Source organism: Onychostoma macrolepis, chromosome 14 (genome assembly GCF_012432095.1).
Source record: "Onychostoma macrolepis isolate SWU-2019 chromosome 14, ASM1243209v1, whole genome shotgun sequence".
NCBI classification, from domain to species: domain Eukaryota; kingdom Metazoa; phylum Chordata; class Actinopteri; order Cypriniformes; family Cyprinidae; genus Onychostoma; species Onychostoma macrolepis.
In genome coordinates, this window is record NC_081168.1 from 9,066,323 (window position 1) to 9,090,985 (window position 24,663).

A 24,663-nucleotide genomic window follows, 5' to 3' on the forward strand; every position below is an offset into this window, starting at 1 on the left:
TTTATTTAATTTTCAAAATGAGAATACAGTTAAAAGCTACTTATATTATACTGATTTGAAAAATGAACCTTTTTCTAATATGGAAAAAAAAAAGTAAATGTAAAACTCCTAAAGCTTTTCAAATGTATGTAATTTGCCCCAATTTATAGGCTATATAGCCTACTTAAAAATAATTCTCTGTATTACTGCATTATGCATTTGTTTTCTATACGCCTATTCATACGTGTAGGCTTCAAATACAAGTAAAGTTTAAGAAAAATTCTTCCTGTCTCATTAACATTCATCACACGTCTATTGTGGCAGACTGTTGTGCGCGACTCCTGTCGGCTGGTGGAGGCGCGAGCGCCAGACTCGTTCATCTCAGACAAGGAACTCGAGCTCCGTTGTGTTGTCCACAGCAACCGACTCACGTTATCGCTGTCATTATTGTTTCTCAGCAAAGGGAATCGTGGATTTTAACGGGTCGCTCTGCAGGTATAGCATTTTGACAATTCATTTCCGAGAATGTTGGAGATTAAAACTTTAATTCATCTTCTTTAACCACATTCGGGTTGCTGTGCATCATAGAGTCAGATAGGCCGCGCGCTGCCGCCAAACCAGGAAGGAGAGTTGAATTGAGCCATTTGTTTTTGTTTTCACGCTGACCGCTGCACACCGGGGTCCTACCGGTTCTGAGTGCTAACATTAAACAGCTGTGGCCTCACCGGAATAGCATTTTGTTTAACGTCACGTCAAACTAGTCAAAGGCATTAGTTTTATGTCACTTTTCAGGACGCATATGTCTTTATGCTTGGCTTTTGTTGCTGTACAATTAGCCAGCTAGCGTGCCTGCGATTCTCGTGCATATCCTAATTCTGTTGCTTTGAATTTAGAAAAAAATGAAGTTGTATTTTACTTTTAAGTAATGTTTAGATCGACATAACAACTTGAGAGAAAAATATTACATAAAAATATGATTTGTCATTGATAGAATGCTAAAATGTGTCTGTGAGAGTACATCTCTGTCACAACTGAAAGTACAATGCAGAAAGCCTTCTATAGGGTTTTGTAAATAACATTTTAACACGTTTTCTAATAGATTTGTTCTTCATACGAATCTGTTAAAACTCTTAAAGTACATTAAACCATATTTTCCCCTTTTCCCCACAGGCATGTCGAAACTAAAGCTAATATCTGCAGCAGACACTCAGTATCCAGCATCACTGTTGAAGTCCATCAATGATGAGCGACACAGCGGTTTATTCTGTGATGTCACCATAATCGTGCAAGACCGCAAGTTCAAGGCGCACAAATGCGTGCTCTCCGCCTCCAGTACCTATTTCCGTCAACTTTTCTCAGTTGCTGGACAAGTTGTAGAGCTGAACTTCATCAAGGCAGACACATTTGATGTGATTTTGAATTACATATACACTTCTAAAATCCACAGAGTTCGCTCAGACAGACTTGAGGATCTCATCAGCGCCGGTCAGGCTTTGGGCGTGACATTCATTGCCAATTTAGGAACACCTCTCGCTCAAGTCAAGGGATTACCGGGCCTGTCCAAAGAAAGTGAGAACAACAGCATCAATTCCTCTGAGAAGAATGACACCGGAGGTGAGAATATGCCAATCATTACTGAGACATTCTCACTGTCCGCTGAAGAGTTCAACATGGCAGGCGGTAATACGGAAAAGGAAGTGGACTCGGACAGCGATGATGTTCTTTTCGTCTCAAAAACAGAGGCCCCTCAAGCTCAAAAGACCAAGATATCAAACGTTAATGACAAAGAAGGAGGGCCAGAAGCTAAAAAGCAAAAAATGACAAACGAGGAAGAAATTGGCTCTAAAGATTCAACAGCCCAAGAGAGAAATGACAAGCTTCCCTCTGAAAGAAATACATCACTCCAAAATAACTTAGAGCCCCAGCCCGATGTTGTGATCCTCTCAAATCCAGAATCCAGTATCAGTGTTCTCACTTCGCCAGTAAGAACGAGCTCAAACAGCGAACCCACCACACCAACTGGTGTGAACAGCCTTCCTCCAGATCCTCACAGCACCTCGCTGCCTCTAGACAACAACGAAGTGCTCGGAGTCCAAAAGAAAACGGTCCTTCTAGAGCACTCACCTGATCATCCCGGAAAAATCAGACTGTCGGATGTAAGGCCGACGTTTAGTACCAGTAACGGACCGGTACCAGCAATGAACATAGTCCCGGCGGTGTTGGAGAAAAAGACGATAACATTAGACAAAGCCTCGGAAATCGATTCACTATCGCCGGGTTGTAAAGTGTACGCCAACATCGGCGAAAACACCTACGACATTGTTCCAGTAAAAGAGGATCCCGTGGAGGGATTGGCTCCTGGTAGGAAATCGCAAACCCCACACGGTATTCCCAGCGTGAGCAATCTCTCGCCTCGAGGAAAGAAAAAGGCAAAGCTGGATCAGGAGGATCACTATGAACTTATCATGGATGGAAAGACCTTTTACGTGTGCATCGTGTGCAAGCGTCCCTATGTGTGCCTGACGAGCCTCAGGCGGCACTTTAACACTCACTCGTGGGAACGAAAGTATCCGTGCCATTACTGCAGCAAGGTTTTTGCCCTGGCCGAGTACAGAACCAAACATGAAATCACTCACACGGGTGAAAGACGGTACCAGTGTTTACTGTGCAACGAAACCTTTCTCAATTATCAGATTTTGTCCACCCACTGCAAGCAAATGCACAACCAAGACCCGTCAGGAAGGAAAGAGAAAGATGACTCGTGCAACAACTTGTATCGGCTGCTGCCGTGTAAAACGTTACAGTTCAAACCATATTCCTTCGTGTCGGAAGAGCCGGGAGGGATTCCAGTGATCGGTGAAGATGGGACTGTCCAACATGTAAACCCAGACAAAGAGCACTTTACCAACCAGCCACTTCCAGCTAGCCAAAGCAAAGCACTGACCTGGGACGACATATTTGTAGAATCCGAAGCACAAAACAGGCCTGAGGCTCAACCTCCGCGGCCTATCGACCAAATAAATGCAGAAACCAGGAATGAATTTGAGTTTGTTATACCAGAGACGTACTGAGCATGCTTGTGCACTGCTCTGGCTCAGGTGCCTTGTTCCTTTGTATGTGTTTTAATTTGAGAGGCGAGTGGTCGTGGCTCTTTGGACCATTTGATTGAAAACTCAACTTCAGTATCCATCAACTCATGAAAGTTGTTTCAAGGTGCTTTAATGTATATTTAGACAATGTATTACTTAGTGTTGGTTTACAGTTCAGTTTCACAGTCCATTATTGAATCGTAATAATGCTTCATCAGATAAAATGACTAAGCAACAATACATATTTTATGTACAGCTACATTAGATCTGTGTAGAGCTGACCTTTTAACATTTTCTATTCCCATTTTTGTTCCGGACATTACAACCATGTCGGATGTAATTATTATGGATCAAGTACAGGCTGTTGCAGTTTGTTACAGTTATTTTTACAATGATGTAATTTTGATGTGTAAATGCTTTTTGGTAGAGCATTACATAAATCCCATAAGTCCAAAATCAAGTGTAATGTAACTTCAGAGTCAATATACGAAATTATGCCTTTCATTTTCAAAGATTCATTTGAAAGAGACGCTAACATCGTTTTAAATTTTCTTGTCAGCTTCTTGTGGTAGTTATTAATGATTGTTTGGCACTAGATAGTTCAGTGTTAATGGCAGGTTTCGGTTCTGCGGTAAGAAACTGTTTGAATGTTTGTATTTATAGTTTTTGATTGTCAGTGGGTTTTAAGAAGGATGGAGTAAATATGTGAAATTTGTAATGTCATCTGTCCAGTAATTATGTTTTGAGGTTGTTTATTTATATGCTGGCCATATATCCTGATATATTTTCCCAGACAGTAATCGAGACCTGAAAAGAAATACTCATCCCTCCTCTGCTCATGTCTAGAGAAACAAGATACTGAATTGTTCAGGGTAATCAAAGGGTCATGTTGGTAATACAGAGAACCTCTCCTTTACGGTTGAATATTGTGTACATATGTCATTTTTTAAAATTATTATTTTTTCAGCATAGTTTTATCAATTATTTTAGCTTTGTGGGCTGTGAGAAGAATCTGTGAATACAATGAGATTCCTTCAGTCAGAACTAGTGCTTTAACACCATAACCATGTACATGATAGTACTGAAGACCTTCATTTTAACACTTTCTTCCCTTTTGGAACCTATTTATTATTAGGTCTTAGTGTGATATAGAATGAAATAAAACTTTGAAGAAAGTACACGTATTTCTTTTATTTCCAAGAGCATCATGAAAGCGATTAGTATTTTTCAGTATGATATGAACATTCCTGGGTGTTGTATCAGAGTGGATCTTGTTGATGAATGTGACCCTGGACCACAAAACCAGTCTTAAGTCTCACGGGTATATTTGTAAAAATACATTGTATGGGTCAAAATAATCAATTTTTCTTTTATGCCAAAAATCATTAGGATATTAAGTAAAGTTCATGTTCCATGAAGATATTTTGTAAATTTCCTACCATAAATATATCAAAACTTAATTATTTGATTAGTAATATGCATTGCTAAGGACTTCATTTGGACAACTTTAAAGACGATTTTCTCAATATTTACATTTTTTTTTGCCAAATATTGTCCTATCCTAACAAATTATACATGAGCTTTCAGATGCTGTATAAATCTAAACAATCGACCCTTATGACTGGTTTTGTGGTCCAGGGTCACATATTATAATGCACCGATTCATGAATATAATCTGATGAGGGATAAAATGGATTCAATGGTCAAGTGCCAGTGGACATATTTGGAAATGCAGTGTGATAATGAAGCAAAAAGTCTATACAGTTTATATTTAATACTGAGCTGAACTATCAGTCTTTCATTTTTAAAATTTTAACATCAAATGTAAACAATGCTTTCATGTGACATGAATGTGGTCAAAAATTAACAAAACGAGGCAAAGATCCACTTTACGAGTTTTCTTTATAGCATGTGACTGAGTTGCACCCAAATGTCAAATAGGAAGTAATAAAATCATTGAATTTGAAGTAATATCTCTACTCACATTAGTAAAGGACAATGTTCTTAATATAAATCAAGCACATGAAATACAGTGTATAGACATGACATTCACTGTGAACACACAAACACAAAAAGGAGAACACTGTAAGAATTAAGACTCAATTCTGTTGTGTTACGAGAAGGCAGTTTGATCGTTCGGTATATGTACAACATGTACAGCATTGCACACACTGATATATTTGCATTGTGGAGGGAATTTCTATTATTACGTAGTGAACGATGTAGGTTTATATAATGGTTAGTTATAAAGCTAAGCCTCCTTTTTTACATTCGGTAAGTCCTGTCGGCAATGCAGAACGGCGGACGAATGTGAAATGTACAAGTTTTGAAAGCCCTCTCATTCTTCATACCACTATGTAAGAGCTTATTACTTTGCATAAATCAAGCAAAGGATATTTTTGTCACAAAAGATTATTCGAATATGTGACATGATTGTGTGCTTGATGTAATGCAGAAGAAACACCACATATTACAGGTTAGATCCTAATGAAGCGCTCAGGACAAAAAGTAAGATTCAGCCTAAATATATGTACAATTCTTTGCAATCTAGCTGCCCGAAACAGTTAAAAATAACTCAAGTAATTATCTAGAACTGTGTGAATACAGCAAATTCTTAAGACAATAAAGTGCAAATCAATTGCTAGATAAGATAAGAGACTCATCCTCGTGCTGAGGCGATGCAAAACACTTTGTGCCACTTTGGAAGGGAGAAGTTCACATTATGGAGTTACGCAGAAGAAACACAAGTAGGCGACCCACAGACGTTACCTATAACGGGAAGAGGAGGCGAGCCAGGTGGAGCCAGACTGGAAGGGGACACACATTTTAAGGCTTATCTGTGAACAGTCTTGATCTCATAGTCAGGCTAGTTGTTATTAGATATAGTCCTCTTGGTTTGAGGCTACATAATGTGAATATTTTACACATCGGGTTTGACTTGAGCGAATCCTGTCAAGGTTTAATGTTGCATATTACATCTGCTGAATGGTGATGAATGACTGTGGTTAATGCTGTAGTCTCTCTGTACTTAACCCGCCGCACAGGTGAACCTCCTCTGCAAGGGTCATTCATTCAGAACAATGACTGTTCAATGATGGGGTACTCTAATATCCAAAAATGCCCAATGCCAGTTCTCTCTTGGCAGGAAAATGCCTTCCTTAGACTGGTCCCTTAGGGGCTGTATGGCGGGGGCTTCTCATCAGGTGGGTAATAAGGAGGAGAATATCGAGGCGGGATCATATTTGGCCACATGTGGCTGGTTCCAGACTGGGAGTCATCAGACAGGCCTGAAGAGTCAGGAAACATGCTGGCACCCTGTAAAATCACATTAGCACACATATCATACACCATCAAAATGTATAAAGTATAATCTCTAAGCATTTAAATAAAATAAATGTTAACTAAATAAATATTTAAAAAACTTACAAGGCAACATTAGTCATTTTCCTTTAGTTTACAAAATGAACTGAAACTAAAAAATAAATATTATATAGATATTTTTAAAAAAAACTAAAAAACAACAGAATATTAATGGTTTAAAATTAGAGTGAAAAAGAAATATAAAAATTAAATATAATTCAAAATATTAACAAATTATTTATCAATGATAGTGAGGTAACACTGCATATTTATTTTTTTTGTACCAGGGGATGATCTTTTTGTGCTTATTGTTTGAATACATTTTAAAATAATGGTTTGCACTAACTCCACATTAATTGACAGGCATAATAATGATCTTTTTTTGCTTATCACATTAGACTTTTATTATAAATAGAAAAATTATATATATTTTATTTTTATAAATATTCAAAATATTAACAAAAACTATAAAAGAATTTCAATGATATTCAAATAACACTGCTCTCAATAAATTCAATATTTATTTTTTTGTACCAGGGGATGATCTTTTTGTGATTATTGCATATTTGAATTAGGGGTGTGCGATATTGATATTGTCGATATTTTCTGGGATTTTTTCGATAATGATAATTAGACAATATTTTGCCGAGTGTGTTATTGTGCTGATATCTGACTACCGTGGACAGCTGCAGTTTTTGATATTCTTCATATTCTGCATGGTCAGTTCACATCAGTGATAGAAATTAATCTTTTCCTTAAGTTTAAATAGATTTTTACCTTTTATGGGCATTTTTACCTTTAAATGAGCCATCCCCTAAAAGATTATTATTATTTTTTTCAAAAAAATCTTTTGAGTCAAATTGTTACATTTAATCAGTCAATTAGAATAATAAGATATTAGAGGCTGTTACCAAACAAATGAAATCAGTATCAACAAAATTAATCTTTGCAGAAGTTGCATCTGAAGTGGCATTTAGATGTATTTACACACTGTTTAATGCAGCTCAGAGGGACATGGAGTGCTTTAACCTGCAGTTACAAATGCATAATGTTTTGATATGTTAAATGTAACACATTGAATACTGATATTTGAAATGATTTAAATAATAAAATATACTCTGAATGTGAAATTAAAAACGCCAGTAAGTGGCACCAAGTCACTGTTAATAAGTGAGTCATTATTGCCATTGAACCGAATCATTTAAACTGTTGATTCAGGAACTAAACACCTCATGTTGCTCAGAGAAGCAAAACAGTGCTGTGGCTGTCTGGAAATATGTTTGTTGGCGAAATGAAGTAAAAACAGGCAATATGGTGTCTAAAACATTAGTATCTTAATATTAACTTATTGTTTATTTAAGTGTTGTATAAAATCAATATCACATTAGTAATCATGCTTATTTTTGAAAAAAAAAGAAAAAAAAGGCACTCTTCCTGTGTTGAAATGATATTTCTGCCCCCATATATTGAATTTAGTGATCATTCTTAATCAGAGTTGGGTATAACGCGTTACTCAGTAACACGTTACTGTAATCAAATGACTTTCCCTGGTAACGCAGTAAAGTAATGAGTTACATTTTAAATTTATGTAATTTGATTACAGTTACTTATGTCAATAAAATTATGTTACTTACAAAGGCAATATTAAAAAAATAAAAAAATGAAGTAAAGCGATAAATTTAATAAATCACTGGAGAATGCGAGCTAAAATGAGAGTCCTACAACATTTAGATGCAATGAAAGGTTGCCTATAATATTTCAAAATGTTGCACTCGACATATTTTAGTCTGGCATTATAGTTTGGGAAAAGTTCAACAAGTGAATGTGTACAAGTTTATGTCACAGTAACACTAAAAAAGTAAAAAATATATGACTCATCAGAATGAGATCAACCGCTGGATAAACCCGAGTCGGCATCACAATTCAAGGCTTATTTCTCACAGCGCATCTTCCAAAAACGAAAAGTAGACGAGATGAACATGAATCTTTCTACAGAGGTGACGTGAGCGTTTACATGTTCGCGCGTCTCAAGCCTGGTTTCGCGCGGATGATTATCTTACAGCGCGCGATGTGAGTGGGCATGATCACATTATGTGAGCTCAGACCGGAAAAACTGGACCTCGCGTTTCATACGGATTATTTTATCAGAGAATATTTGTTTTGTTCATTTAATAATAGACACTTCAAGCTTTCTTTAGATATACTGTATTACTCATGTCATTTTCGTTCATTCTAGAAATGCTCCCTCGCGATGGTGGTTTTCTGTGCGCGGACACTGTTCTGTGCGCTCATATCATGTGCGCGCATCTTGTTTTTACGTGCGCGAGATTTGACACTGTTTAAACGCCATATTCTGGTGACTCGTTACAGGAAGATATTGTTTATTTAAACAATATCTCACGGAGACTGAGAATGCAGAAAGCGCACCCTATTTGTTTTCTTTATTTTACAAAACCAAAAAAAAAAGAAGAAAGGTTATATGAATCAGGATATACAAATAATAGGCCTACTTATGTATTTTTTTTTCCAGTCAATATGAAATTAATGAAATAACTGAGTTTCTCTTTGTAGTGTATTTTTTAGGTTTGATAACGTGAAAAGTAAAGTAAACTTGAAAGTAACTTGAAAGTAAAGTAATTAGTAATCTGATTACTTTTAAAATGCAGTAATCAGTAATGTAATCAAATTACAATTTTAAAGAAGTAATTAGTAATTTACCCAACACTGTTCTTAATGCATTTTAATTTTAACACACTCTAAATGCGCACGCACACTGTATAACCCACTGCACATCATGTAATGAATGCATGCACTTCGTAGGTGTTTTTTTTTTGCAAAATACTTGATTATGTCAAATCGCACATCGTTAAAACAACAATTACGATTAATATTATAGCAGACGATAATATTATAGCAGAACAATTCATATTATAGCAGACGATATATATCGCACACCCCTAATTTGAATACATTTTTTTAAATAATTGAAGCATTGTAGAAAAAGTCTATATCGTTTGCTAGAGTGACTTATAAATGCCCACTGAAGCATGCAACACAAAGTGGGTTGACAGCTCAAAGTAAATGGATTACCTGAAGGTCATAGGCAGTGTATGGAGGTAAGCAGGGGGCAGTATTGTAAAAAGAGTTGTTGGATGTTGTGGGTCCAGGAGTCTCTGGGGGCGGAGGAATAGGGAGAGGTTCTGGCTCACAGGAATCTGGTGCTGCTGTAGGCATCTTAAAAAAAGACCCAATAAGTGTCACAGGATCTCAGAAATCATACAAAATGCATCTATATAAGGTGCAAAGCATTTCAATCTCACCATGTCCTTGAAGCCCCCCAGCACGGCGGCGGTGATGATGCCCAGAAACAGAGCAACAACGTTGAGGAAAGTAGCTGACCACAGCAGGTGGTAAAGATGCACAACGTCCTGGCAGCTTCGCACCTCTGTGTACTCGTGGTACCCTCCTCGCAGTTCCACTCGACTGAGATGGCGAGGACAGAAATGTATTATCGCATGAGGCTCATAAAAAGAAATACGACACATATAGGTGACAGGCTGAGCAACAAAAGAGGTAAAGCATGACAGAACAGCAATTCATGCAAAAGAAAAGAACAAAACCATCTGCATACCAGTGCACATCACTCTTAAGAAGAGCATGAAATGGATAAATATATCCAGTCTCCTATATTTAAGCTCACTGTCATCAAAGGCACTTTACTTTTAACCTAAATTATTGCTGTCTCTCCTCACCTGTGAAACAGGAACCAGAGAACACTAAATCTTAGTTCCTTTCACTTCACGAGTAAAGTAACTGTACGTAAAGTACAGCGACTGTATGTAGCCACACTCAAGATTTTAACAACAACAAATAATGGGCTGTCAATGTCATTGAGGGGCTAAAAGTGGAAAGACCTACTTCCAAATCATGGAGGATTTCCTAAATTTTTTCAAAACATCTTTATTCTGAAGTCCCATAAGAGGATGCTCTCTGAAACATAAATAAACACAAACGTTCTTTCGAACAGAGCTGAATTTCAGGGATAAAAGCACACACCATACAAGCAAATATAAACCAGAACCAAGGTAAAACAAAGATAGCATATTTGTCTTTTTTTTTTTTCTTTTTCTCAGATTGCTTGTTTGCAGAAGGTATCCTAGGAGAGATGTATCCAAATGGGACTCGCTCACACACACATACTTGCCACAGTTGTAAAGGTCACAGCAGTAGCAGGTGTTGCTCTTCACACGCAGGTTACAGGAGACCCGAGATGCGGTTTGACAGTGGACCTGAAAGACAGATGTGTTTTCTAAATGGGATTTTAATATACTAATAACAAAACCCTTAAATTCAGAGGCTTGTAATTTGGCAAGAGCGCCTCTCTGAGGCTGGCGACTCACATCTAAATCAAACGCGGTCCCGCTGGAGTAATATTCACATCGGCCAGCATATAGAGGTCTGAGGTCCTTTGAGACAACAACAGCAATATGCCATAACAGAGATTTAACTGCGATGATTTTACGAAGAAAGCCATTTTACAATAACATGGTGTGGAAGCACTTACTATATGTCTTGCAGCAAAAACGCCATCCACTATAGCACAACAGAAGGCCGCCACCACACCAAAGCTGATGAAGACAATGGAGGCCACCAGCTGTAAGCAGAACAGCAGTGTCAGCCTATTCATCTGCTGTAGTAGCTCAATGCACGTGCATTCACACCTGGGCACTACTACTATGTATGATTCCTTATAGAGACAGATTGAAGTGGTTTGTCTAAGATCTTGGAGATGTGCCTATTATGGGATACGGAGATAATCTGGACTGAATGGTTTCTGCCTTATTGCCACTTAACTTCACGGATTTCCCTGCCATTTCACAACCAACCATTTAGATACCAGTCACTCTATACTTTCAGCAATCACAGGCACTGTGCAGAGGCGTGTCTTGTGGCATTGTAAAATCAACAAAACGGAAAACTGCCCAAATCTGATTAATAAATAATACCAGTTTGTGTTATTTTTTATATACTGTATCTAATCTAAATAAATGTATCTTAAAACAGTTCATTCTTTTCTAGTAAAGGTTTGAAATCAGTGAAAATGCTTTTATTTTGCATTTTTCTAATTTAACAAAAATTATATCTTAAATATATTAATATTTTCATTATAAATAATAAAATATAATATTAATACCCTACTGCTCAAAGGTTTGGGGCTAAAGATATTTTTTGAAAGAAATGAATACTGTTATTCAGCAAGGATGCATTAAATTGATCAAAAATAATAGTAAAGACATTTATTTATTTTACAAAAGGATTCTGGAAAAAAAAGTATCACAGTTTTAAACAGCACAACTATTTTAAAGATGGATGATAATGCAAAATGTTTTTAAGCAGCAAATCAGCATATTAGAATTAATAATAATATTGTAATAATGTTTCACAATATTACTATATTTTTGAACAAATAAATGCATCCTTGGTGAGCATAGAATACTTATTTCAAAAACACCTTACTGACCCCAAACTTTTGAATAGTGGTGTATACAGTCATGGCCAAAAATATCGGCACCCTTGGTAAATATGATCAAAGAAGGCTGTGAAAATTAATCTGCATTGTTAATCCTTTTGATCTTTTATTTAAAAGATTCATAAAAATCTAACCTTTCATTGGATAACAAGAATTTAAAATGGGGGAAAATATCATTATGAATTAAATGTTTTTCTCAAATATACATTGGACACAATTATTGGCACCCCTAGAAATATCTCTGAAGTATATTCCCATTCATATTCACAATTTTGAGCACTCCAGGGTGATTATGAACATGAAATTATCCAGCCATGGCTTCCTGTTTCACAGAAATATAAATAGGAGGGAAAACAAAGACCAAATTCCCTTAATCATCCATCACAATGAGAAAAACCAAAGAATATATTTCTGATGTGCAGCAAAAGATAACTGAGCTTCACAAATTAGTGAAGTGGCTTTAAGAAAAGAGACATTCAGTGAAAATTCCCATTTCCACCATCAGGGCAATAATTAAGAATTTCCAATCAACATAAAATGTTACAAAACTGCCTGGAAGAGGACGTGTGTCTATATCGTCCTAATGCACGGTGAGAAGGAGAGTTTGAGTGGCTAAAGACTCTCCAAGGACCACAGCTGGAGAATTGCAGAAAATAGTTGAGTCTCGGGTCAGAAAACCTTAAAAAAAATAAATTGTCAAACAGCACCTACATCACCACATGTTGTTTGGGAGGGTTTCAAGAAAAATTCTCCTCACTCATCCAAAAACAAACTCCAGCGTATTCAGTATCAGACACGACTGGAACTTCAAATGGGACTGGCTTCTATGGTCAGATGAAACTAAAAAATGAGCTTTTTAGCAGCAAACACTCAAGATGGGTTTGGTGAACACGGGGATAAAAAGTACCCCATGTGTACAATGACATATACTGCTGTATTTTTGATGTTGTGGGCCTATATTTCTGCTGGAGGTCCTGGACATCTTGTTTAGACACACGGCATCACTGATTCTATCAAATACCAACAGATAAAAAAATCAATAAGTGATTGACTCTGTTAGAAATCTTATAATGGGCCATGTTTGGATCTTCCAACCGTACAATAATCCAAACACAAACCTCAAAAACAACACAAAAATGGGTCACTGAGCACAAAACCAAGCTTCTGCTGGCCATTCCAGTCCTCTGACCTGAACCCTGTAGAAAATGATTGAGGTGAACTGAAGAGAAGAAGCACCAACATGGATCTGAATCTAAAGGGTCTGGAGTGATTCTGGATGAAGGGATGGTCTCTGATCTCTTGTCAGGTGTTCTCTAACCTCATCAGGCATTATAGGAGAAAATTTAGAGCGGTTAAACTGGCAAATGGAGGTTTCAAAAAGTATTGAATAAAAGGTTGCTGTTAATTGTGGCCAATATGTATTAGAGAAAAACATTTATTTCATAATGATATTTCCTCCCATTTTAAATTCTTGTTATCCAATGAAAGGTTAGATTTTTGTGAATTTTTTTAATAAAAGATCAAAAGGATTAACAATGCAGATTAATTTTCACAGCCTTCTTTAATCATATTTACCAAGGGTGCCAATATATTTGGCCATGACTGTATAATGTAATATTTCAATACTGTAATATTGCTTCAACAATTATATTTAATATTATTTAATATATTAAAATGAAAATATATATGTATATTGTATTTATCTTCTAAATAAAATTATTATAAATATTGTATATAATAGTTATATTTAATCTATACAACTTATGTTTTCGGTGTAACAATGAGTAATAAGGATTTTAAAAATCATCATACATTTCAGAATGCCTTAATATTTGGTTTGTCTCCATTTTGCTTTAGTGAAACCTGATGATCATGTTCTCCAGCATAATTTGAAAATGATCCAAAAGAGCTTGTGCCTCATGGAAACAAGAACATCTGACCGTCTGTACAAAAGGATTTGACATGCTCAATTCTACAAATTTGCTTATTTGATTAGGGACCCAGAAATAGTGCAAAAGCATCATAACACTTTGTTCCTTGTTTTACATTGTTCAAAAACTAAACATTGCTTATTTCCAGGATTTTTTTTCAGATTTATAAAACACCAATCTACATGCTCTAACCACTTCGACTCCAAGGGTGGAGTGTGTATCCGGCACTCTCCCAGAAGTAAGTGTCCCTGTGTGTTTATGATCTGGCCAGCCATGCCATCCTCATGCATTCTTTATTTGGATTGTGGCACCTCCTATTCCCTCTGCACTGCAATGGCTTCTGAACATTCCTGCCTGGACATCCATCCCGCTCCCCTTACACTGAGCTATTTCTGGGTACATCTCAGCACAGGGCCTGCAACATGCCCTGCTATTCGAGCTCAAATCCGTGAGCCATTTCTGCCAATATGACACGACTAAAAACAAGCAGCTGAATCTTAAAAATGTATTTGTTTGTGTGAGTATTTGGTTAGAAATATCAATTAGATGATGGAATGCACAAGCACAGAATCTGATATGAGCAGTGTAATGAAAGACTCCTTACCATCTGCCTCTTATTCTCTATCAAATGGGCGCCAATGATTCCCAGAAATGACCCGAAGCCGAGCTGAAAATATCACAGGGTGAAACTCTGTCATGAGAGTTGCAACTCTATATAAAATATCAACCTGTTTCAAAGTCTTAAAAGTAGACAACCTCACTTCATTAAGATCCCACACACAATCTCCCATTCCCACAAAGCTTTTGTCTTTCTCCAAGCAGTATAGTTTATTTTACGGTGTGGTCAAAGAGCTATATATGAAATCTGGCTATGTCCCCACCATATAGTATTTCAAAACAGTCAATCCCTGTGGAATACTAGGAAAACACCTGTTACTTGTACAAAACATTCTGAACTGTCACTTAAGCTTGTATGTTTCTCCTAGAGTGTTGAACAAAATGATACTTGCTGTTGAATAATAAATGGATTAGTTCACTCAGTTCAACCTTACAGTAATGAGGTAATGGCCACCGGTCACCATAATGGCGGGCCAAGCAGAAAATAATTAAACATGAGGCCTTTCCTTCCCCCCAGTACTTCACATCACAAACCCATTTATAGACCAAGAGGATAGTTCGCAGTCTGTTCTACGCACGACTGTGAACATTAGGAGTATACTTACAATGACTCCTGGATAGTAGCCACCGACAGTGATGTTTTGTGTCCTGGTAGTAGCAGCCAGACCAAAGACCAGGATGAGTATGGAGACGATAAGAAGCATCACTGTTACTATGATGGACTTTCTTTTCCTCCTCTTAAACGATCCTGGAAAACATAATAGAGTAGGAAGAAGCCACAGCACAACACGCCCTTGCCTTGGGCAGCATTTGGCTACTCCTTCTTTCATTTTAGGCACGTTCATTTTGGGGTGAAGCCAAGTAAAGCAAAACAACCAGTGTATTTGACCTCTTGTATGTCTATAGTATCTAGCTGCAAAGGCACTGCCACAACCCAGAAACCCAGAAAAATGTAGGCGATGTAATATGATGGGTTTCTATCATTAAACAAAACAGATTTAAACCGCATAAAACAACATTTCACTTACGGTTGTGTGTTCTTATTAACAATATCAAACGACATTCGTTGGGGACATCCGAGACATGCAGCAATGTAGGTTACGGGACGCTTATTTTTCTCTCGCGCGTTAATATAGTATAACAATTACGATGAATAAACGTTGCTAATCGCATTTAAATGTAAATACAAGCGTAAATTGTCCTCCGTTTGACTGTAATGGTCTGCGGGCGCAGTGAATGCCATTGACCTTGTACTTACCCATCGCATCTGAAATAGGTATACCGCTGCCTTGCGCATTCAGCCCCGCTGGCATTGCAACGTCAGGATTTGCAGCATTAGCTGCAGTTATGATTTCAAGTCAAAAACAAAGAACCTAGTCAACGAGACAAAGATGCCTTTCCTCAGAGCCAATGGATGGAAACTCTTTTCCTGCCGTGGCATTCTCTGACACCGTGCGTCCCCCGTGTAGCCGCGCTTCTCTCATCAGCATCTGGGTCTGTTGTTCGTGAATCTGCTGCCCTCATCCCTTCAGCAGAACGCCGCACGGAGCACAGCACTGCGCATGCGCAAGGCAGAACCGCTAGCTGTTTGAGTGGGTTAGGATCGGAAGAGCGAGTCATTGCGATTCGGTTCTTTCGAGCAGTCCGCTTCAGAAGGAACCTGTTCAAAAATAGATTGAGAGGTTGTCCCTGAATGCATGTAACACGCTTTAAACGTTCAAGTGAAGTCATGTGTAGGCACAAATTGGTGTTTATTACTTAAGGGTGTTTGTAATTTCATGCTTCCTTCCAGGCAGTTTGCAGGCCGTGATTCAGTTTATAAAAACTAAAGTAATTTAGAACTTAAATAGAATTCCAAAGAACGACTAAAACCATACAGGTTCTTGTATGCAGTTGCTGGATTGCATAACAAATTTCTAAACAAATCTGCATATATTCACGACGTTTCATAGAGAAATTTAACCTGCTACATTACACGCATAAATTAGTCTGAGAATATCTAAATGAAACAAAGTAACAATTTGATTGGTTAACACGAAAACACTTTAAGAGCATTCAATATAATCTATTAAAAATACTTTTGTGTAATTTTCCTACAAAAAATGGCTATTTTGAGAGTCTCAGAACTAGAAGCAATATCAAAGTAATGAAAGTGCGCCATCATCAGGTAGTTGGTGAACAAACACAAAAGGTTTAAAAATAAAAATTTAAGTTTCTGAGTTTAAAAAAGTTCTTAAGTCTCCCCCCCCCCCCAGACTTACAGCAGGCTCCTCATTTTTAAACTGTATAGCACACCCATTGTTTATAAACAATATAAAATATAAATATTGATGTATCTCTTTCTTAGTCTCTCTCTCTCACACACACACACACACACACACAAATAAATGAAAGTAGCCTATATATGATGTGTTGCAGAGTTCAAAGTGTGTGCAGTTAAAGGCATTCTTTGAGTTATACTTAGTTTTATGGTAACACATTATGCTAATTACTTCTCCACAGCAACATAGACCTATTTCATATAGGCTGGTTATATTTAAGTAGGCTACATTTAATTGAATAGAAGTTAATGGATTTTTAGATCGCCTTTCATTTTTATTTTTTTTTTACCAAAACGAGCATTCAATACTACTTAAATGTTTCCTTGTTTGTGTAAAAATGAAAGGAAATAAAACGCTGCATTAAATTGATCTCTATTCCTCCAGCCTAGTTTTGTCACAAAGTAAATGATTGCATCTGCTCGTTTCAGTCCTTGATGGTCTTTCTTTGAATGACCTGCTCTCCACCAAAGAAAGCAGAAAGAACCAGACAAGACCGAATTTTCCATGACGCGAGTTCTTTTCAGGTTTAAAAAAATCAGCGGGTTCACGGAGCTCAACGTGATCTGTGTACAAATATTAAGCTTGATGTCAACTTTGTGAATTTATTACGATTCTGACGCCAACGCAGACCAAAGCTGTCACATATTCACATTTTTGCGTTTGTCTCTTTAATGCATTATGTAATGCGCGTGAATACTCTCTCCAGATTAACAGGCCAGCGAGTCAATGGGGATTGTTTAGTGAAGGGTCCTGCATACTAAACCTCACTGTTCTAATGTGGTTGCTGATGCCGTACTTTGTGATTGACAAAGGCAAATGTAGATCAGAACAGAAACTTATAAAGCTGTGGGTCTTTGCATAGAGCTTGTTTCAGCAGACAATGAGACTATGTGGTGTGCGTGTGCAGAATTCCACACAACACTAAACGAAGCTGCTGCCAAAAAAACTCCACTTTGTATCCCACCCCCACTTTCCCTCTCCAGCTCAGCTCCATTCACTATGATGCTCGACTCCTAGCGAGAAGCTCCTCCGCACCCGACATCCGCTGTAAGGAGAAAACTCAATGAAATTCAAGAACAATTCTTGACCAGAATTAACGTTTGTGCAGCCAGCGTGAAGTGAACCTGAAGACATCGCCTCAGTGCATTCATCAAGACTTTATTTTTGGGGGCACTTTAAGTATAAAAGTATTTTTTTCCTAAGACTCCCCCCTCCTAATTTTTCTTTACAGAAGACATCGAAATATTCTCTCCTCATCTTCGATTTAAAAAAAAAAAAAAAGGCAAAAAAAAAAAAAAAAAAAGTCTGAACAATTATTTCACACAGTATTTGACTTTTCTGGACTGCTGCAGACTTTATTCGTGGACTGAAATCTCGCAGTAAATCGCCTGGACCGCTCGTATATGTGATTGGTTTAACAAGTACCTTTATTCTTCAGTGAGAGATCATGGAGCGCGACTCTACCGCGGGAGGGGCGGAGGACCTGCTCCTGGAAGACAAAGTTTCAAAACTGGCAAGTGACCATAACCATAATGTACCAGAGTTATGTGATTACTTTTGATTAGGGCGTTGTAATGACCATACCTCCCTGGATTTAGATATATATTACAATTTATATAGTAGTAAACTATATTTATATAGTAGTTACAATTTATATAGTAGTAAACTATATTATAGATTGTTGGTCTGGTATCAATTTTTAAATTCAAGGTACAGTAAAACTGTGTCACCCAAGTTTTTCACCTGCTCATCATTATTTAGGTCAATTAATATGGGCAATTTTTTATTAATATATATTGCATTAGGCCAATTGCCATATTGCAGCTAGTAAATGCATTTGAAAATCCCTCTGGTACCTTAAGGAGCTGTTTCTACCTGAGCTGGCTGTTAAAAATTACTTATATTAAATAACAAATATGACAAGTAAATATTAAGTCAATTTCCTGTCAAAAAAAAGTACAGTTTTATGGCAACATATTATACATTAAGACTGAATTACCATTATTTAATGCATTAGGTATCACGAACACTTTATATTTCATGTTCATTCACAATACATAAAACTTGAAATGTTTCTATATAGACATTAGCCTAGATGAAATATTCTTTTTCATTGTTAGTTAATGATACTAATTGCATGAACTCATATTAACATACTGAACCCTCATTCTTTCCAGCTTTCCAGTTTTTAAAAGCACATTTTATGCGTGTCTTGATATTGAGAATGAGTGTGTAACATCTGGCTGAAGAGTGACCCTGCAGATCTTGTGCAGCTGTGAGAGGTTAGATCTCCCAACATGGGTCAGCGAGTGTGTGGGTCCTCTTCTGCCTCTCATAGATCAATGGGATTGTGAAACGTCTTTCATTCACACTGCTTTCATGCACTTGCTTTCCACTTTTTTGAAGATAAATATTTCTCTCTTCTCCTAGCCTTTCCTCTTTTAAGAGAATATTATCCACATTAAAGTGAGTTTTTAACCATTTGATGCTTATTGCAGTGGTGTTTTTTTTACTAATGCGATTCAGAAACGTACTTATTTATTAACGTTCCATGTTGTCTTTAGCGTGCAGGATCACTTCATAAACACGAACTAGCTGAGGCCATGGGAGTGGAACAAGAAGGACTGGTAGAACATCAGCCTCTGCAGCAGGATGACCTTAACTTTGAGAAATGGAAGCCCAAGCCAAAGCCCAAGAGGACGCTGCATGAGAAAATCGACGACTTAAAGACTTACCTGTGGAACACAGAGACTAAGGAGTTTATGGGCCGCTCGGGGAAGAGCTGGAGTGAGTAACAAAGTAACAAAATTATATTGAATGTACACAACAAGATACCCGTTTCAACGGCAAAACAAAGAGCATTTGTCTGTGGGTGAGGGAGTGCATCCAAATTGTACTTGGACTGTAAACTAAGTCTTTAATTAGTGATGTTCAGTCTCACCGTAGAAGCAAAGGCAAGTGAGACTATTGCTTATTGTATTTGCTCATTATTTTCCATTTATAGTCGAGTTATGGGAATGAGTTGTGGGGATGAGGGGTGATGAACTGTGCTTCTGCTCGCTCAAGTGTGTGTGCATGTACACTCTGTCACTGTGGGTGCATGTGTGTGTGTGCGTGCATGTCCAAACTTAGTGTTTACATAGGTGCACAGATAGCTTAGAGACATCTTGACAAAAACAGACTGCCTGGGGAATGGTCCTCAGTGGGAGAGCGAATGTCACAGTCCCTTCGCTGGCCCGGGATCACATTCCATTTACCCCTACCGTGCTTTCCTCTCCCTTTCCCAAAGCCCCCTTGACCTCCAGATCTCCTCCAACACGCTCTCAGATCTACGACAACACAACTTAAACGATTTGTAGCCTTTTTCTGTCCGAGCGCAGAACTTTTTTGGCAGCGAGCATTTCCTGAAGACGTCCGATGCGGACAGAGCAGCCAATCGCTGCCGCTAAACATCCCGATGCTAAGCAACACAGCAAATTCCCATCGGGACGAGTGCTCGAAACGGCAATATGAAAGTTTCCTGGGGATACAGAGGGAAATCTCAACGCACCAATGTCCCGTATTGAGCGTTTTTATGCTTTACATGGGCATGATGTGATGGGGAATGTGCTGGAGGTGGATTAAATAAACAGCCGTAGTCTTCCTTAGCGCAGGGGAGGGGCTGATGGAGTGCTGTGATGCATGTCCCATGAAAGGAGAGTGCAGAGGCCCCACAATGCCAGAATGGGGTGATCGGGCTCCTTGGAGCTGGCCGTGGCTCTGTATGGCTGCAAAAGACCGTCACTGTGATGGCAACCGGAGGTTCACTGTGTTCCTGAGTGAAAGGACAGCTGGGAGAATTTTCACCAGGCTCAAACAGAAAGGCCTTTGTGGCTGGGGGACACAAGATGGGCTGCAACTAGTCCCTGCGAAATTGTCTGCGCAGCAAAAGCCGTTTAGTTTGACGACACGTCTCATTTGATCAGCTGTTAATGAACTCTTAATTGAAAATGAAAGGAGAATTGCTGCACTTCCTGGGTTTTTTCCTGGGTCTCATAAGCTAAGTTTCATTGACTTTAGTGTTTTGAACACTTTCACAATGGAAAGTTTATTGTGAATGAATGATTAACAAAAGTGTAGTATTTGAATGGTCAACTAAATCAATAATACATACATAAGAAATTCCTATATGAAAAACTGTCTCAACCTGATTGCAATGGTGTGCGCATTTCAATTTACTAACTCCTTGTTATGTAAATCAATTATTCTACAAGAGGTTACATCAGTGCAATCCTGCTTTACTCATTTATAATTTCTTATCTTTTCCAGGCCTTATTCTGCTCTTCTACTCAGCATTATACATTTTCCTTGCGGCTATGTTTGCTGGTTGTATGTGCTGCCTGATGTGGTCAATTAGTCCATATGCTCCCACCTACAATGACAGAGTGATGCCACCAGGTTGGAAAAAACTGCATTTTTGTGAATATTAAAAGAGTATGAAAAAAGCTGAATAATTGTGTAAATGTTTTTTAAATCTTTATTTTTAATATAGATTCATCTAAAATGTATTATTTAAAATCCCGCAACCCTAAGAGAAGATGAGCGGTTTGGAGAATTGTACATTTAAAATTAATAATATTATTTTTTTTAATAATAATTATAAATATATATTTAAATACATTTTATTTTTAAATTAAAAATATTGCAAGTGTATAAAATAATATATAAGTATATAATACACAATTCTAATACATGAGCTTAATACTGTTATTCCTGTTTTTTTCACTACGCTTCAAGATCTTCTGTTTCTCCTGGCAGGTATGACAATGTTTCCTCATGTAGATGTAGCTCATGGGTTTGACATTGCTTTCAACGCCTCTGACCGAAGCTCGTGGAAGAAGTATGCGAAAGCACTGGAAGCCCATCTGAAACGTAAGTCCTGGATGAGAGAACAACTAAGCTTATTGAGTTTGGTCTTACACTCTTTAATAGGGAAGATACGTTTTCTGTTCAGCGGGCACAGATTCAAATCGCTCCAGCACGCTGTTTAACAAGTCCTGCGTTCTATAGAAATACTGACAAGGAGGGAAACCCTTTTGTGCGCTCAGTGTAACTGCTCAGTGCTGCCAGGGCCCCACTTTTTGTGCTGGCCTGTAAGTTGTAGAGGCCAGGCTGGGCAACAGCCATTGTTTGGTTATTTTATGGTCCCTCTCTCTCTCTCTTTTCTCTCTTCCATCTCTTTTATTACGGTTTCCCGCCGTGGCTGCGTACAGCCTATGACGACGGAGTGCAGGATAGGCGGAACATTAACTGCGAAGGAAATACGTATTTCATGCAAGATGACTTAGAGGAGAGTGCCGAGCGCAAGGCATGTCAGTTTAAGAGGTCCTGGCTGGGTGAATGCTCCGGCATGAAGGACAAAGATTTTGGCTACTCGAAGGGAAAACCCTGCATCCTCGTCAAAATGAATCGGGTGAGATTATAATATAATATACAAATGAAGAGTTCAGATGCAAAAGCCTTTAAGTGCCATCTGAAACTGTCTTCTAAAATCTGTATTTTTCTCAGGCTCCTGTTTATGTCCAGTTATTTTCATTTAATGGCAATGAAAAAACCTATTAATTGCCATTAAAGTGAAATTACTGAACCTACACACAGGAGCCTGAGGAAAATGCTCATTTTAGAAGAACATTTCAAATGGCAGTTAGAGGCTTTTGCATCTGAACTCTTCAAATATTCTTTATTTGAAGAACAAAACCTCTCCAAAAAAAGAATAAATAAAACTCTGAAGCTCTAGTGCCACCTTGTGGTTAAAATAAGCAATGACTAAATGAACAAATTCTAATTTGTGAAATGTCAGGCACTTGACTGTTTTCTGTTGTGACAGATTCTCGGGTATCTGCCTGGTCAAGGCACTCCAGTAAATGTTACATGTGGAGTAAAGGTAACAATTAATGACTAGCACAATACTAAAGAAAATAACCATACAATATAACGACCCAGTTTCTTTGCAGTATTTGTCATTAAACAGTAACAATTTCGGATCTTCTCCAATGTTTGTGCAGAAAGGGTCAACTGAAGGCCTCGGAGAAGTCCAGTTTTTTCCAGAAAATATCTTCAACTTGCGGTACTATCCCTATTATGGGAAACTGAGACATGTAAGTGATCCTACTTAACATTTATCCCAGAATTCCTCATGATTTAATACAATTTCACAGCATTTCTCACCATTTCTACCAACAGGTAAACTACTCTTCCCCGCTGGTGGCTGTGCGCTTTCCCAGTGTCCAGTATGACACCCAACTACACGTTCAATGCAAACTAAACGGCAAGGGCATCATCAACGATTCAGCAACCGACCGTTTCCTGGGTAGTGTGTCTTTCACTTTAGAAGTGGGTGCATAGGGTGGCAGTAGACCTAGAGAAATTGAAATTAAAATTCGCAGAGTATGTTATAATAAATGAAATAGCACACTGGGTGTTGTCTTTACCCATTAGCCCTCTGATTATGCCTCCGGCAGCCACTGTGCTATTCATGTCAGAGCTGTGTTACTACACTACTTTTTCAAACAAGGTATTTCCCAGTAAGCAAAGACTGAGACTCATAGATCACATTTATAGATCAGCCGCTAGAGACAGACACCTGCCTGGATTTCATTATAGGATAAAATGAAATATGAAGAGATGTCCAAATACAGTATGTAGGTCACAATTATAGCTATTGAGGCATAATCACTCAAACGTACGGTCTACGGTGAGATGTAGGCAAAACAATTCTCTAGATCTGTGTAGATTGTAGAATTAACATTTATTAAACCTTTTTGATCAGTTCTTTTGCTAAGTCAGATGTGTATATAACACAAATTAAAACAGAACATTATTTTTTTATGATTTTTCTCCGTTAAGTCAGTCTCCTTTAAATTCCCCCTCTGGATGAAGAAAAAGGCCGAAAACTGCTTAACATTATCCTTTCGCTTGCTTGTTTAATTGAATAACAATCAGATGTGGTTTAGAATTAATTGATTGTACATTTTTGGACTAAATTTCTTTCCTTTTTTTTTTTGGGATGTGCATCTAAATTTTGAATTCAGAGGCAAATGTATTTTACTGAAATGTGGGACAGAAATCCCATTTCATCATTTTCACAGATTTCATAATGAAATACGAGTTGATCTTTCTTCTGTCAATCATGCAACCAACACTTCTTAAACTAAATAGAGTATGTCACATTCATCTCCGAGTGAAAATATCTGCTCAATTGCCTGTAAGGAAGATTTCAACAGTATTATTTATTAATTGTATATGAATATATTGACATGGTACAAACAGTTACAAAGTGTAATAGTGAGATGGAAATTGGTAACTGCACAGTAAATGCATCGAAATATCCACTGGCTGAAAGATTTGCCAGCTCATGTTTTTAAACGCACTCATGTTCTAGCATAAACAATAAAGATGGATGAGAATTAACGGAATCAAACCTTTCTGCTCAGTTTTCCATTCCCTTTAAAAGCACCAAATTAATTGTGAAATGCATGATATTGTCTACAATGATAAACTGCTTGAGATGGTCACTTAGAATAAACGAAAAAAGCAAACTCAATGAAAAACCATTACTAAATTCAAACTCAAATGCAGTTGTGCGCATTCAATAACAGGCAGATCTTACTGTAATGTGCAGGCCCATGAGATGTTTCTAGTATCCCAGTAACAGAGGCATAATTTATGACATCTGTAACTTTTATAGCAACACTGCTGATCCAAGTCCAACGGAAACTAGGTTACGACTGTGGAAGTCATGTGAACATTGTAAAACTACAGTTACTTAACACCTCAGGCCTAACATGAAATCAACA

The 24,663-nt window shown here is 37.7% G+C and overlaps 3 protein-coding genes across 9 annotated transcripts; 2 read left to right on the plus strand and 1 right to left on the minus strand.

Annotated features, from left to right (window-relative positions):
* The first annotated feature begins 304 nt into the window (after positions 1 to 304).
* On the plus strand, positions 305 to 4,244 carry zbtb33 (zinc finger and BTB domain containing 33). Its single transcript, XM_058798455.1, has 2 exons — positions 305 to 474; positions 1,150 to 4,244. The coding sequence occupies exon 2, from the start codon at positions 1,152 to 1,154 to the stop codon at positions 3,048 to 3,050; it is 1,899 nt and encodes a 632-aa protein (XP_058654438.1). The 5' UTR covers positions 305 to 474; positions 1,150 to 1,151; the 3' UTR covers positions 3,051 to 4,244.
* Positions 4,245 to 4,953: 709 nt separating this feature from the next.
* On the minus strand, positions 4,954 to 16,284 carry tmem255a (transmembrane protein 255A). 5 transcript variants are annotated; one of them, XM_058798458.1, is made up of 10 exons: positions 15,766 to 16,081; positions 15,113 to 15,255; positions 14,494 to 14,556; positions 10,993 to 11,082; positions 10,829 to 10,894; positions 10,629 to 10,717; positions 10,347 to 10,418; positions 9,749 to 9,911; positions 9,519 to 9,662; positions 4,954 to 6,383 (listed from the first exon to the last, which is right to left on the minus strand). In XM_058798458.1, the coding sequence occupies exons 1-10, from the start codon at positions 15,818 to 15,820 to the stop codon at positions 6,240 to 6,242; spliced, it is 1,029 nt and encodes a 342-aa protein (XP_058654441.1). In that variant the 5' UTR covers positions 15,821 to 16,081; the 3' UTR covers positions 4,954 to 6,239. The 5 variants fall into 5 exon arrangements, with proteins under 5 accessions (XP_058654441.1, XP_058654443.1, XP_058654439.1 ...); XM_058798460.1 differs by having other exon boundaries at positions 9,519 to 9,652; positions 15,113 to 16,284; XM_058798456.1 differs by having other exon boundaries at positions 10,347 to 10,717; positions 15,766 to 16,087.
* A 1,528-nt stretch (positions 16,285 to 17,812) lies between these two features.
* Positions 17,813 to 24,287, plus strand: atp1b4 (ATPase Na+/K+ transporting subunit beta 4). 3 transcript variants are annotated; one of them, XM_058797929.1, is made up of 8 exons: positions 17,813 to 18,341; positions 19,393 to 19,615; positions 21,137 to 21,265; positions 21,626 to 21,739; positions 22,081 to 22,280; positions 22,695 to 22,751; positions 22,873 to 22,965; positions 23,051 to 24,287. In XM_058797929.1, the coding sequence occupies exons 1-8, from the start codon at positions 18,276 to 18,278 to the stop codon at positions 23,210 to 23,212; spliced, it is 1,044 nt and encodes a 347-aa protein (XP_058653912.1). In that variant the 5' UTR covers positions 17,813 to 18,275; the 3' UTR covers positions 23,213 to 24,287. The 3 variants fall into 3 exon arrangements, with proteins under 3 accessions (XP_058653912.1, XP_058653914.1, XP_058653913.1); XM_058797931.1 differs by having other exon boundaries at positions 19,400 to 19,615; XM_058797930.1 differs by lacking the exon at positions 17,813 to 18,341 and adding an exon at positions 19,259 to 19,294.
* Positions 24,288 to 24,663: the final 376 nt, after the last annotated feature.